At 35.0% G+C, this 13,878-nt stretch overlaps 1 protein-coding gene across 2 annotated transcripts in view; it reads right to left on the reverse strand.

The window, feature by feature from the left end:
- The window catches only part of vstm4b (V-set and transmembrane domain containing 4b), a 33,813-nt gene extending 19,935 nt beyond the window's left edge, over positions 1–13,878 (reverse strand). The window contains exons 1-8 of one of the 2 annotated variants that reach the window (XM_067369575.1): positions 13,752–13,878; positions 11,925–12,323; positions 3,387–3,440; positions 2,878–2,985; positions 1,662–1,695; positions 691–812; positions 538–602; positions 278–418 (exon numbers count right to left, since the gene is read on the reverse strand). In XM_067369575.1, the coding sequence (XP_067225676.1) occupies positions 293–418; positions 538–602; positions 691–812; positions 1,662–1,695; positions 2,878–2,985; positions 3,387–3,440; positions 11,925–12,323; positions 13,752–13,803 (960 nt within the window). In that variant the 5' untranslated portion in view covers positions 13,804–13,878 and the 3' untranslated portion in view covers positions 278–292. Of the gene's footprint in view, positions 1–39; positions 419–537; positions 603–690; positions 813–1,661; positions 1,696–2,877; positions 2,986–3,386; positions 3,441–11,924; positions 12,324–13,751 lie in introns of those variants that run through there. The other variant, XM_067369574.1, reaches the window with a different exon arrangement.

The following is a 13,878-nucleotide window of genomic DNA, read 5'->3' on the forward strand; positions in this document are numbered from 1 at the left end:
TATTAGTTTATTAACAGATAGGAGTCCAACTTTAAATTTAAATATGTAATATTAGGGCTTTTGTACGCCATTTAGTTACAGTTTGCAGTTTTCAGACAACAATTTCCTGCATGTGTGTTTTGGATTTGCTAAATATTAAACTTGTATTACAGATAAGACATAAACATAAAAAAATGAATATACATATACAATATTTACACTTCACCTAAGGTTGCATGTATAAAACATCAGAAAAAAAAAAAATCAGCATTGTGTTTTTATAAATAATGTTTTGTACCGAGTAAATGTAATGCTACACAGGCTTGTCCTCAAAGAGTATCTGAGCGTACACCGTTCCTGTCTTCGCAGCTTTGGCTTCAGGCAGTGGCTTCATCAGTTCAAGCTCGGCGTACGTCAGACTCTCCTCTGCAATTTTGGGCTGTTGGGACGGGAAAATGGTAGAGGAGTTACAGCTCGCGTATAAAATATTACATACAACAATTGGCAGTTCTGCAATGCAAACAACAAACTTCTGTGTATTTCGTAAAAGTAACTTACCAAAACCACTTTTCTGGGTTGAGGTTTTAAAAGCTTTGGCTTTCGCATTTTGTCTACAATAGGGGCTGAGATGTAATATTGTACTTGTTAAACTGAGATTTACAGTATGCACTTCAGTCATATATAGAGGTGAATTTGGGAATGTTACTCTACCTTTAGCCGGTATCTCTGGTGGCACATCTGGCTGCTCAACTCTTTTATTTTTCTTGTACTTTCTCACCTTCTTGGGAAGAGCTGGAGACAGACTGACGACACTAGTGACCGTCTCCCCTGAACTGGACACACATGGACACAGTTTCAATTTATGAGGAAGGTTATCCTCCTTGATTTTTATGTTTATATATTTATATTTATATTTATGCATTTGGCAGATGCTTTTATCCAAAGCGACTTACATTGTATTATACTATACATTTGTATCTGAGTATGTGCAATCCCTGGGATCGAACCCATGACCTTTGACATTGCTAGTGCCACGCTCCAAACACTGAGCTACAGGAAAGCATCATTATATCATTGAAAAATGTAAGATATATTTTCACCCAGCAAGTTGGATATATAGTTTTACATACACTGACTTTTCCAGTACAAATATCTACAGTTGTCGAATCGGTACTGATATATTTCAAAATGCGATGATACCAATCATTTTGAGCGGATTCTGACTAACTTAAAGACCTCTGATTGGCCATTGTGTTCATGCATTCAACAGATATGCCTGTGATTGGCTACTATAATTAAATTATGATTACATATAGTTCCCAGCAAAAGTATTGTTTAGTCTAAAACATGTTAAAGATTAGGGAACAGGCTGTCAATTCATTAAATAATAAGCTATGTTCTTACAAAATCTGTAGTTATGCCTCTCTTCCACTGATATATCACTTAATTTTGTGTTCAGTGTATTTACCTGCATGCATATAGTACACACACGTAAACACACGCGATATATACCATATAGCAAATCTCAGCTGCATGATTGTTTATATTGTTACAAAATATAAACTATATAATGAGGCAGCTCTAATCTGCTACATGCAACTACAGTATAAAGCATGAAGATATTGACATTATGATTTTCTGTAAAGCTGCTTTGAAATAATGTGTTTTTCATCTTTTCTCACCTGTTCTGTGGGCTCTTGACCAAATGATAGTTTTCTAACAAAAAGGAGCATATGAAAAAATATATGATTAAGATTAACATGCACATTAATTGTTTATCAGACTGTTTTACAGTCATGCTCACCCCTTGATGAACCTGCAAAATGTTAATTATTTTAACAAAATAAGAGAGATCATTCAAACTTCATGTTACTTTTTATTCTGTACTGTCCTGAATAAGATATTTTTACATAAAAGATATTTGCATATAATCAAAAAATAGCTGAATTTATAAAAATGACCCTTGATTCTCAATACTGTGTGTGGTTACCTGATGATCCACGACTGTTTGTGTGTTTTGTGATGGTTGTTCATGAGTCTCTTGTTTGTCCTGAGCAGTTAAACTGACCAACGTTCTTCAGAAAAATCCTCCAGCTCCTGCAAATTCTTCAGTTTTCCAGCATTTTTGCATATTTGAACCCTTTCCAGCAGTGACTGAATGATTTTGAGATTCATCTTTTCACACTGAGGACAACTGAGGGACTCAAACACAACTATTATTGTCTTCCAGGAAACATGTAAGATCTTCTGTTGCTTCCAAAGGGCAGTACTAGATGAGAAAAATTGATATTTAAAAAAAAAAATAAAAAAAAAAAAAAAAAAAAGACAAATTTGGACATCTTCATCATGTGCAAAAGTTTTCACCCCTCGGCTCTTAATGCATCATGTTTCCTTCTGGATCATCAGTGAATGTTTGAACCTTTTTTAATAGTTGTGTTTGAGTCCCTCAGTTGTCCTCAGTGTGAAAATATGGATCTCAAAATTATACAATCACTGCTGGAAAGGGTTCAAATATGCTGAAAATGCTGGAAAACTGAAGAATCTGCAGGAGCTGGAGGATTTTTCTGAAGAACAGAGCTCAGTTTAACTGTTCTGGAGACTCATGAACAACCATCACAAAACGTAAAAACAGTCGTGGATCATCTTGACAAAAAGTTTTAAGAATCAAAGGTGTGTAAACTTTTTAAAAAATTCAGCAATTTTTTTTTGTTGTCTTGTGGACTATATGTAAACAAATTTTATGTAAAATATATTATTCAGGACAGTACTAAATATAAAATAACATGCATTTTGTATGATCCCTCTTATTTTGTTAAAATAATTAACATTTTGCAGGTTCTGCAAGGGGTGTGTAAACTTTTGAGCACGACCGTACATCAACAACAGCAAGAATCATACCTTTTAATCGTCTCTTCCTCTGCAGATACTGACAGCTCACAGCTATAGTGAACATGCACATGCACAAGAGCCCAACACAACACACCAGCACAGCACACAGATACACGTCTGAAACACACAAGAGAAACAGCACTTCACAGCTGAAATACATGCACATTCGCTGCACAGAAATATACCCATGACACTGCAGTGCCTTTATTTAACAGCATTCTGTGTAACCTTTTTGTACTGAGAAGGAAATGTATCTTGATTTAAGACCTATACTAACCATTCACTTTTATTATATGGAAAAGAGACAGGATATTCTGTCTGCTCCACATAAGAAAGTAAGTCGTACAGATTTCACAGATTTCGAACATGAGTAAATGAAGACAAAATTTTAATTTTTGAGTGAATTATCATCCATTTCTATTAGACTATTAGTTGCATCTGAAAGAACGTGTTTAGTACGTTTTTTTTGTTGTTTTTTTTGGTCCAAGACAATATGGTTGAACAGTTTTGTGGCTTACCTTCAAACAGACTCCACAGTTCCTCTTTTGGTTTGCCGGCCGGGAGAACATGGACTGCGAGAGGAAGAAGAGAGAATTGCACACTCATCACTGTGGCTCCAGACCTTCATAATTACATGAAACATGCAGTTAAATCAAGTAAATTGCAGGGGAAGATGTGTGTGGGATGACAGCAGTGAGGCTTTCCCTCTCTCTGGATCTGGTCCTGGCTCGTAGTGGCTAACACCCACTGTGATGCCCTGAAATACTCATAACCACGGCAGCTGACGACAGAAAGGCTAGTTGGCCGAACAAACACAGCCACCTCGGCTACTGAGTAAGTTTAGCCGCCTTTTGGGTGTGCAACAGATCACTAAAGAGCAAATTTGACTCGCTAAAATATAAAAGAGTTGAATCGATCCTATATATATATATATATATATATATATATATATATATATATATATATATATATATATATATATATATATATATATAATTTTTATATATGTTACTTCCCTAGTTACTGCATTCTAAAAATATTAAGGAAACAAATATTCATTAAAACATTAATTTTTTAAAGGATTAGTTCACTTCAGAATTAAAATTTCTTGTTAATTTCCTCACCCCCATGTTTTTAAGGAAAACATTCCAGGATTTTTCTCCATATAGTGGACTTCACTGGGGTTCAATGAGTTGAAGGTTTTTTTTTTTTTTTTTTGGAGAAAATGACGGATGGTTTCTCTAGATTAGACTCTTATTCCTCGTCTGGGATCATGTAGAGCTCTTTGAAGCTGCACTGAAACTGACATTTGGACCTAAAACCTGTTTTAACCCAGTGGTTGGGTTAAATGTTTGCCCAACGTGTTGGGTAGTTTTATTTAACTCAACTGTTGTATAAAAATTACTGTATTGCATGCTTAAAATGAACCCCAAATATGCTGGAAATTAACATTTATTAATATGTTTAATAAATGAGCATTTATTAATAAGATAATGAATAATAAACAATAAACATTTATTAAATTGCTTATTAATAAATATACACCTTTTGATTATTATTGTTGCCTCTAGTAATTATGTGTCTGATTTTTAATTTCTCACCTATTTTGGATTCATTTTAAGCCAGACATATAGTCATTTTTAATCAGTAGTTGGGTTAAATAAAACTACCCAGCAGGTTGGGCAAACATTTAACCCAACCACTGGGTTAAAACAACCCAATTGCTGGGTTTGTCCATATTTAACCCAACTTGGGTTGTTTTTAACCAAACATTTTTAGAGTGTATGTTGGCAATTACATTGATTATTAATAAATGTTCACCTTTTGATTATTATTGTTGCCTCTAGTAATTATGTGTCTGATTTTTAATTTCCAACATATTTTGAGTTCATTTTAAGTCAGCCATAGAGTAATTTTTAAACAATAGTTGAGTTAAATAAAACTCCCCAGCAAACATTTAACCCAACCCCTGGGTTAAAACAACCTAATTGCTGGGTTTGTCCATTTTCAACCCAACTTGGGTTGTTTTTAACCCATTCTTTTTTAGAGTCTAATTTGATTTTATGATCATTTCTCAAATGTGTGTACGTGTGATTCAGAGAGCGAAAGTACGCACAAAAAGCGTGCATATGCTTCTCTTCCAGATGTGAAATTTATAAATCACAAACGATCTTGAAATTGTGTGCAGATTAATGGTTTCAGATCTAAACACTGCTTAATTAATGTCATTAACAAATAAAAGAGCACCAGTCAACGTCCAAATCCTTTACTTGGCATTCGATTTCAATACTCTGACTCTCTGCCACAAGGAAAAGTGTGTATGTCTGCTTTGACCCTGACATGGCACTAAGAACTTTTCCACATCAAAGACCTTTTATAAATATGAACATTGGTGTGGATTTTAGCGTATGCACACTCTAAGATCAGATCAGTGCTGTACCAGGTGAGCGACTGAGCAAGTTTACTACATCAGACAAGACATGGAGCTGATTATGTGAGGAGCTACATGAAATTATGTCTTTATTGCAGATACTATGTATCGTTTCTCACAGAATTAGAATGTAGATCATGCACAGCATTTCCAGTTTGCTATGCGTTCTTATTAACCACACTGCAAATGTTTTCTGCTTGCACATGGACTACTATTTATTTCTCTATTCATGACTCTTGCAGAAATGTGCTTATTTTTGGAGCCCTTGCTCATGCCTGACCGAACTGGGGAGGGACAAAAGCTCTATTGAGTCATATGGCTTATATTTGGACAAAAAAGAGTCAGATACAAAATCTTCAGTGGATTACTAAAGGCTAATGTCACTTTACAGGATGCCCTTTGCCAAAAGTCATTTGTTGCAGACCTCACAGATGCATGTTTCAATAGAGCAGCTGCATCAGTTGATATATTAATGAATTCATTGCACGGCCACAGCACATTCAGCTATGAAAAGAAAGAAGTAGTGATGAATGAGTATAAAAAAAATAGGGAATTTAACATTTTCCTCTGTCTCTGCGATATGAATGATCACATTCTGTGACATCCATAACAACTAAGCCTTGATGGTTGTCGTGTCTTTTATTCAGCATAGTTACTTGCCATTTAGCATTGGAAATAAAGACAGGCACAACAAAAATGCATAAAAATACAACCCATTTACTTCAAATCTAGGCTTTTTCACAGAGACGGCCTTCAATAAAGGCTTTATTGATTTGCAACACGTGCTGACGAGAGTCACATAAAACATCTAGCTACGTTGTTGTCGAACCCACAAACACGGTCAGTATTTCTCTGTGCTACTGTGTATTTAAATCTGCACCACATCCTCCCTCACATGGCAGAGGATTTGCACTCCTTACAAATACTCTCAGTGGAAAATGTGATCATGTTTTAGGAACAGAGAGTTTTGAGTTTAGTGGTATGGCCTGGTTTTGGGAGTACTTGGGACTACACTTCTATAGATAACCTAAAATCAGAAACACAAATTCTCATTTAAACTGAGCTGTTAGTTAAGGTTGTGCATCAACTAAAGTATATAATTCTTCCATTCTAAGTAATTACTAACAGTAAGGGCTTATCTTGTGTAACTGTATTGGAGTTTATCTGTACATACAGTAGTTACTGGATGTGCGATTTCTGTTTTCTATGTTTTTATGTCATCATTCTACAGTCTTTTCATCTCCCCTTTTCAAGCAATCCCCATCATGAAACTACAGTATTTTACTAATACAAGTTCTTATTATTGATGATATGCTGCACAGTTATTCCAAATAAAAAACTTTTATTATTGAAATCAAATGACTCTACGATGACTTTCCTTTTTTAGCTGATGTCAGGAATCCTTCTTTTAAACCTCTCCACTCAATCGTGTGACTCTATTCTCTCTTGTAATCTTCACTTTTCACAATCAAATCAGTTCCTGATGGATAAAATATCCTGTTTCTTTCACCAGATTACGGCATTAAATTTGCGATTTTTTTAATAGCTTTTAAACTTGCCTCCACAATGAAATAAAAAATAAAAAAGGCAATTGCGAGATATAAACTAATAATTACGGAAGAGGATTAGGGCCAAGCAATAATAAAAAATAAAACCATCTCGAGATTAAAGTTGTTAAATTTCAAGAAAAAAGTTGAGATAAAATTTTGAGAATAAACTCGTTAAATTACGATAAAAAACTCATTAAATTACGGGAACAAATTCGTTAAATTTCAAGAAAAAAGTCTAGATAAAATGTTGAGAATAAACTCGTTAAATTTCGAGAAAAAAGTCGAGATAAAATTTTGAGAAAAAAGTAATTAAATTAAGAGAAAAAAGATGTTAAATTACAAGAACAAATTCATTAAATTACAAATTTGTTCTCATAATTTAACGACTTTTTTTTCCCGTAATTTAACGACTTTATTCTCATAATTTAATGACTTTATTCTCAACATTTTATCTCAACTTTTTTCTCAAAATTTAACCACATTTTCTCATAATTTAACGAATTTGTTCTCGTAATTTAACGATTTTTTTCTCGTAATTAAATGACTTTATTCTCAACATTTTATCTCGACTTTTTCTTGAAATTTAACGAGTTTTTTTTCTTGTAATTTGGCGAGTTTATTCTCAACATTTTATCTCATCTTTTTTCTTGAAATTTAACGAGTTTAATCTTGAGATGGTTTTATTTTTTTTATTATTGGCCCTAATCCTCTTCCGTACATAATTGTGAGTTATAAAGTCAGATTTGTGAGATAAAAAGTCAGATTTGTGAGATATAAAGTCAGAATTGTGAGATATAAAGTCAGAATTGTGAGATATAAAGTCAGAATTGTGAGATATAAAGTCAGAATTGTGAGAAATTCAGAATTAAGTGATATAAAGTCAGAATTGTTAGATAAAATCAGAATTGCATGATATAAAGTTAGAATTGCAAGATATAAAGTCAGAATAGGAGTTATAAAGTCAGAATTGAGAGATATAAAGTCAGAATTGCGAGATATAAAGTCAGAATTGTGAGATATAAAGTCAGAATTGCGTGATATAAAGTCAGAATTGTGAGATATAAAGTCAGAATTGTGAGATATAAAGTCAGAATTGTGAGATATAAAGTCAGAATTGTGAGATATAAAGTCAGAATTGTGAGATATAAAGTCAGAATTGCGTGATATAAAGTCAGAATTGTGAGATATAAAGTCAGAATTGCGTGATATAAAGTCAGAATTGTGAGATATAAAGTCAGAATTGCGAGATATAAAGTCAGAATTGTGAGATATAAAGTCAGAATTGCGTGATATAAAGTCAGAATTGTGAGATATAAAGTCAGAATTGTGAGATATAAAGTCAGAATTGTTAGATAAAATCAGAATTGCAAGATATAAAGTCAGAATTGTGAGATATAAAGTCAGAATTGCAAGATATAAAGTCAGAATTGTGAGATATAAAGTCAGAATTGCGAGATATAAAGTCAGAATTGCAAGATATAAAGTCAGAATTGTGAGATATAAAGTCAGAATTGTGAGTTATAAAGTCAGATTTGTGAGATAAAAAGTCAGATTTGTGAGATATAAAGTCAGAATTGTGAGATATAAAGTCAGAATTGTGAGATATAAAGTCAGAATTGTTAGATAAAATCAGAATTGCATGATATAAAGTTAGAATTGCAAGATATAAAGTCAGAATTGTGAGATATAAAGTTAGAATTGCAAGATATAAAGTCAGAATTGTGAGATATAAAGTCAGAATTGCGAGATATAAAGTCAGAATTGTGAGATATAAAGTCAGAATTGTGAGATATAAAGTCAGAATTGTTAGATAAAATCAGAATTGCATGATATAAAGTTAGAATTGCAAGATATAAAGTCAGAATTGTGAGATATAAAGTCAGAATTGTGAGATATAAAGTCAGAATTGCCTGATATAAAGTCAGAATTGTGAGATATAAAGTCAGAATTGTGAGATATAAAGTCAGAATTGCCTGATATAAAGTCAGAATTGTGAGATATAAAGTCAGAATTGTGAGATATAAAGTCAGAATTGCCTGATATAAAGTCAGAATTGTGAGATATAAAGTCAGAATTGTGAGATATAAAGTCAGAATTGCCTGATATAAAGTCAGAATTGCAAGATATAAAGTCAGAATTGTGAGATATAAAGTCAGAATTGCCTGATATAAAGTCAGAATTGTGAGATATAAAGTCAGAATTGTGAGATATAAAGTCAGAATTGTGAGATATAAAGTCAGAATTGTGAGATATAAAGTCAGAATTGCCTGATATAAAGTCAGAATTGTGAGATATAAAGTCAGAATTGTGAGATATAAAGTCAGAATTGTGAGATATAAAGTCAGAATTGTTAGATAAAATCAGAATTGCATGATATAAAGTTAGAATTGCAAGATATAAAGTCAGAATTGTGAGATATAAAGTCAGAATTGTGAGATATAAAGTCAGAATTGCCTGATATAAAGTCAGAATTGTGAGATATAAAGTCAGAATTGTGAGGGGAAAAATGTTTTTTTCTCAGAATTGCAAGTTTATATCATACAATTCTGACTTTATATCTTTATATAAAATTGCTGAAGCAACCATGCATTTCAGCTGCTTCTACAAGTCTTTGAGCTCAATTATCGTGACTCGATTTTCACGGTACTCGTACCCGAGCGCTTCACATCACAAGCTGGACCAGCTGAGCTGCCGAGCAAGCTTAGCATGTGAGAAAAGCCAAACATATAGAGCTGCTGATGTGATGCAAACATCAAAATGTAAGTCATGTACTGCGTTAAAAGTGTTTTGAAAGTGTAAAAGTGAACCATGTGAAAACAAGTCTATATTAGTCAATAATTTGCCCCTGTGGTCATAATTTGTGTGAAAAGGAATTAAAATCGATCCATTTTACTGCCGCTAGTGCTCATTAAGTTGGGAATTGCTTAAAAATTTTCTGCAAAAATGTAGGTAATGGCATGTTTTTCCAATGAGCCTACGTCGGATTTGAGTCCTTGGTGGTCAGAGGCGATTTGACAAAAACTGTATACGTCCCTTAGTTCAGACTAGATTTAATTTGTTTTGGTTCTGTTTTAATTGAAGGGAAATGTTTGCTAAAAGCGAATCTTGCAGATGTTTGGCAGTACATTCACATGTAGATAACACACATGCACTAAAAGCCACAAACACCCCGTTTTGATGTCCTGATGTCTTTCAGTAGGCCATGCGACGGCCACCCACAGTGAGCACTGGCGCCCCTTTTTGGGAAACTCTGATCTGTTAGTCAAGTTCCCGACCTCATTTTTCTCTTCACCTTATGACTCTTGCTGCTTTGGCGTGAACCCCTTCTTACATTCAAAATACGTCTGGACTTATGTTGTCTTGGATCCAGAGAGCGACAGTCTCTTTGTGTGTCTGTTTGTCGGCACAGTAAGTTAGTAAGGGAAAACTCCACTCTGCAGCCAGTGTCAACAGCGTTTGGCTGTCACTACGCCAGTGTTCACTTTGTTTCTGTCATCTCCTGACTGCCAAAAGACAGATATATAGCGCATAAATATTAGATCACTTTTCCACATGTTTTTAATGGAAAATCTAACACATAAAACCCCGAAAGAGTTTCTCGACGTGCGTCGCATATGCGGTGAGTATTTTGTCAGATGTTTCTAACCTCGAGACAGTTTAAGAGTCTAGATGAGAGAAACCATCAGCGAAAAGTCACAACAGCATATGGAATAGTGCTAGTGATGGGCGCTTTTGAGAAGCTTCTAAACCTTTATGAATCATCTGTTTCGAAAAAGTGATTCAATGAATCAATTTTTTTTCAGTGCACTCAACTGCCACGCACAATATAGGGATCAGTAACCAAGTGAGCGATTTCAGACACAGCAACAGAGTCGACAACGAGCGTGGATTCCTGTGCTGGAGTCAACCCTGAATCTGGGACTATTCAGAGTCGAGGAATTGACTCTTTTGGAGTCGACTCCCCATCAGTCTTTAGTGGCTGTTCAAACACATTCGACCACATGAGATTTTAAACTACAAAAACAATCTGGAAGTGATTGAAAGTGGACAAGCTCAAAATGTTTTAGACCGTTTACCCTAGTATTTAGCATTGTCCACTTGTGATCCGATTGACCAGAACGCATCTTAAAGGAGACCTAATGCCCCCCTCACAAGATGTAATATAAGTCTCTGGTGTCCCCAGAATGTATTTGTGAAGTTTCAGCAAATATACCTCTATTTGGGTGTGAGCAAAAACACGCCATTTTTTGTGTGTGTCCCTTTAAATGCAAATGAGCTGCTGCTCCAGAAAGGGGCGGAGCTTTAACAGCTCAACAACAACAAAGCTGGAGAATCTCACGCAGCCAAAATGAGGAACGTGTTCAGCCTTACATTGTTCAAACCGGAGTCGACACTGATGGAGAGACTCAGGAAGAAGTTACAACTTTTAGACGTTTCTGAATGGTTAGTGGATAAATTGATGTAGTTGCTGTGGAGTTGATTCAACTCATCCACTAGCATGTGCCGTCATGTTCATCTTTTGTGTTGAATTGACCCTCGTTTGTGAAGCAGTCCGGCGTAAAATGACAGCATGGAAACAACTACAACAACTCTTCCTCTTCTCTAAAGCAGCCCAACATGGCCCCGCCCCCTTTGTTGTGTGTTCCCGGGGGCGGGGTTTATGTAAATATTAGGGTTTGTGATATCACTAACCCAGGAAGAAGCTCGTCGTAGTCTTTTTGTAGTCTTTAAAAAGCAATTTCTGTATAGGAAAATATCTCCCTTTGCATTGAACTTTGAGCGTCGTAACTTTGCAGATGTTGTTTATGATCAAACAGCAACATTACACACTAACTAAAGTTAAAAAAAGTGAAATCATAATCAACCACCCCTTTAATACAAGGCGTAAACATGGCCTTAACGGTTATATCTTAAATAAAACATTTGCATTTGGTTGTAAAAGGTTTTTTTTTTTTTTTTTTTAATGCATATTTTGGGCTTTTGTTGCACCACGCTGACCACCAGCTTGTGAATTTTCGAGGGATTTGAAACAGTGAAGCATTTTGCATTCAAAGTTTAGAAACGTTAAGACAAACCTCGGAGCTGTGTCGAGGCCGAGCTGTTGGTCAAAGCTTTCCATCGTTCCTGATGCTTCTTAAACTCCTGCACCCTGCAGCTGTAAAGACCCCGGTCCTGTTCGCTGATGTTCACGATGAGGAGGTTGTATATCTTGCCGTGTTTCACCACCGTCAGTTTCATTTTGGGCTTGCGGAAGCTCTTGGTGTAGTTCCCGTAAAACTTGGCCCTCTGCATGTTCACCCGCGCCACCAGCAGCTCCTCTCCTCCCGACTCCGGCTGAAACATCCAGCGCACCACAGGCAGACTCGCCGACCGGCGCCGCTGGCTCACCTGACAGGACAAGGTGATGTTCTCCCCCTCAGCCACCACCGTGAACGGAGAGGGAGTGACTGTGACGTTGATAGCCGAGCACACATCTGGAATCGATGTGACATTCATGAGAGAGATGCAACATTTAATACAGCCACAGTATTCAAGAAAAACGGATGGACAATTATTAAACGAGAGTCATTTTTTTTTTATTCAGTGTCTCCGTCGTTCAAGCCGGCAATTTGTTTGTAGCCTTTAAAGAGCATTGTAAAACAATGCATGCTGGGAAATTAAAACTGAGAGCCTTTCCAGACTCTTCTGCTTAATGAGACTTTTTGACAGGCCATCTGGAGAACATTATTTGGGTGGATCTCAGGCAGACATCGCCACAAATACATATATTAGATTATATATAGAGTGTTCAAAAGTTTGGGGTCGGTAAGATTTATTAATGTTTTTGAAAGAGGTCTTTTATTTGATCAAAAATACAGTAAAAATAGTGAAATATTATTACAATTTAAAATAACTGTTTTCTATGTGAATATATTAAACAATATAATTTATATCCAGTGATCAAAGCTGAATTTTCAGCATCAGTACTCCAGTCTTCAGTGTCACATGATCCTTCAGAAATCATTCTAATATGATGATTTGATGCTCAAGAAACATTTATGATAATTATAAAAATTGGAAACAGTTGTGCAAGCTTCATAATAGGATCTTTTGTAACATTATAAATGTCTTTACAGTCACTTTTGATCAATTTAATGCATCCTTGCTGAATAGAAGAATTAATTTCTTTAAAAAAAGAGAGTTTTTATTTTTTACACTGCCTGTATTTAATTGCAACAGAACTGATTTCACTTAATTGAGCCACTTTTTACATTTTTTTTTTTTTTTTTTTGAAACCAGATACCCTGGAAGGGATATTTTTGTGGATGTTTGAGGTCAGTTCCTCAAACATCATTTTGTGAAATTTTGTACAGCCAAAAATATATGCTGTACATAAAACCATAATACATAGGTATATGTTTTAATGGAAATTTGAATATAGGCATATACATCCTGAATATAATGTTATAAATAGATGTAAACATTCTTCTGCAAAATCTTTTTTTTCCATTAGGCAGTAAGGAAGAAAACAACTTGGTGTGTCAGTTCTTTCTGAGAACGTTGTGCTATCTATAAACACAAAGTGACACACGTATGCGCTCACAGATAAGATTTAAGTTTTATGTTCCTCATATACTTGTGAAGAAGTCAGAAACCACAGCATAGCTGAAGAGAAAAAGTGACTTATCAGGGAAAAAAACAAACAATTGAAATTTCATACAGCTCCAGAGTTAATATTGAGGCATTGCACAGTTAGTCTTGTCATGGTGAACTTGAACTTATATTCAAATTTTCAGAAGTAAAAATTAATAATAATAGATGAAAATAGAAAGAAATACATGCATTAGACACCTAGGCTGATTTTCTAAGCTATACAGAACAATCACAGTTGATCACATTCAATTCAAACACACTGAACTTACTTCCAAAAAAGACGTTAGTCAGGAGAGCTGTTACCACTGCAGGGATCTTCATTCTCCAGTCTGATGGGCTCCATGCAACTCCAGTTAAATCTCTTTGCAAAAAGTGACTGTGAATTCCTCTACACTT

This window comes from Chanodichthys erythropterus, chromosome 19, assembly GCF_024489055.1.
Source record: "Chanodichthys erythropterus isolate Z2021 chromosome 19, ASM2448905v1, whole genome shotgun sequence".
Classification (NCBI taxonomy): domain Eukaryota; kingdom Metazoa; phylum Chordata; class Actinopteri; order Cypriniformes; family Xenocyprididae; genus Chanodichthys; species Chanodichthys erythropterus.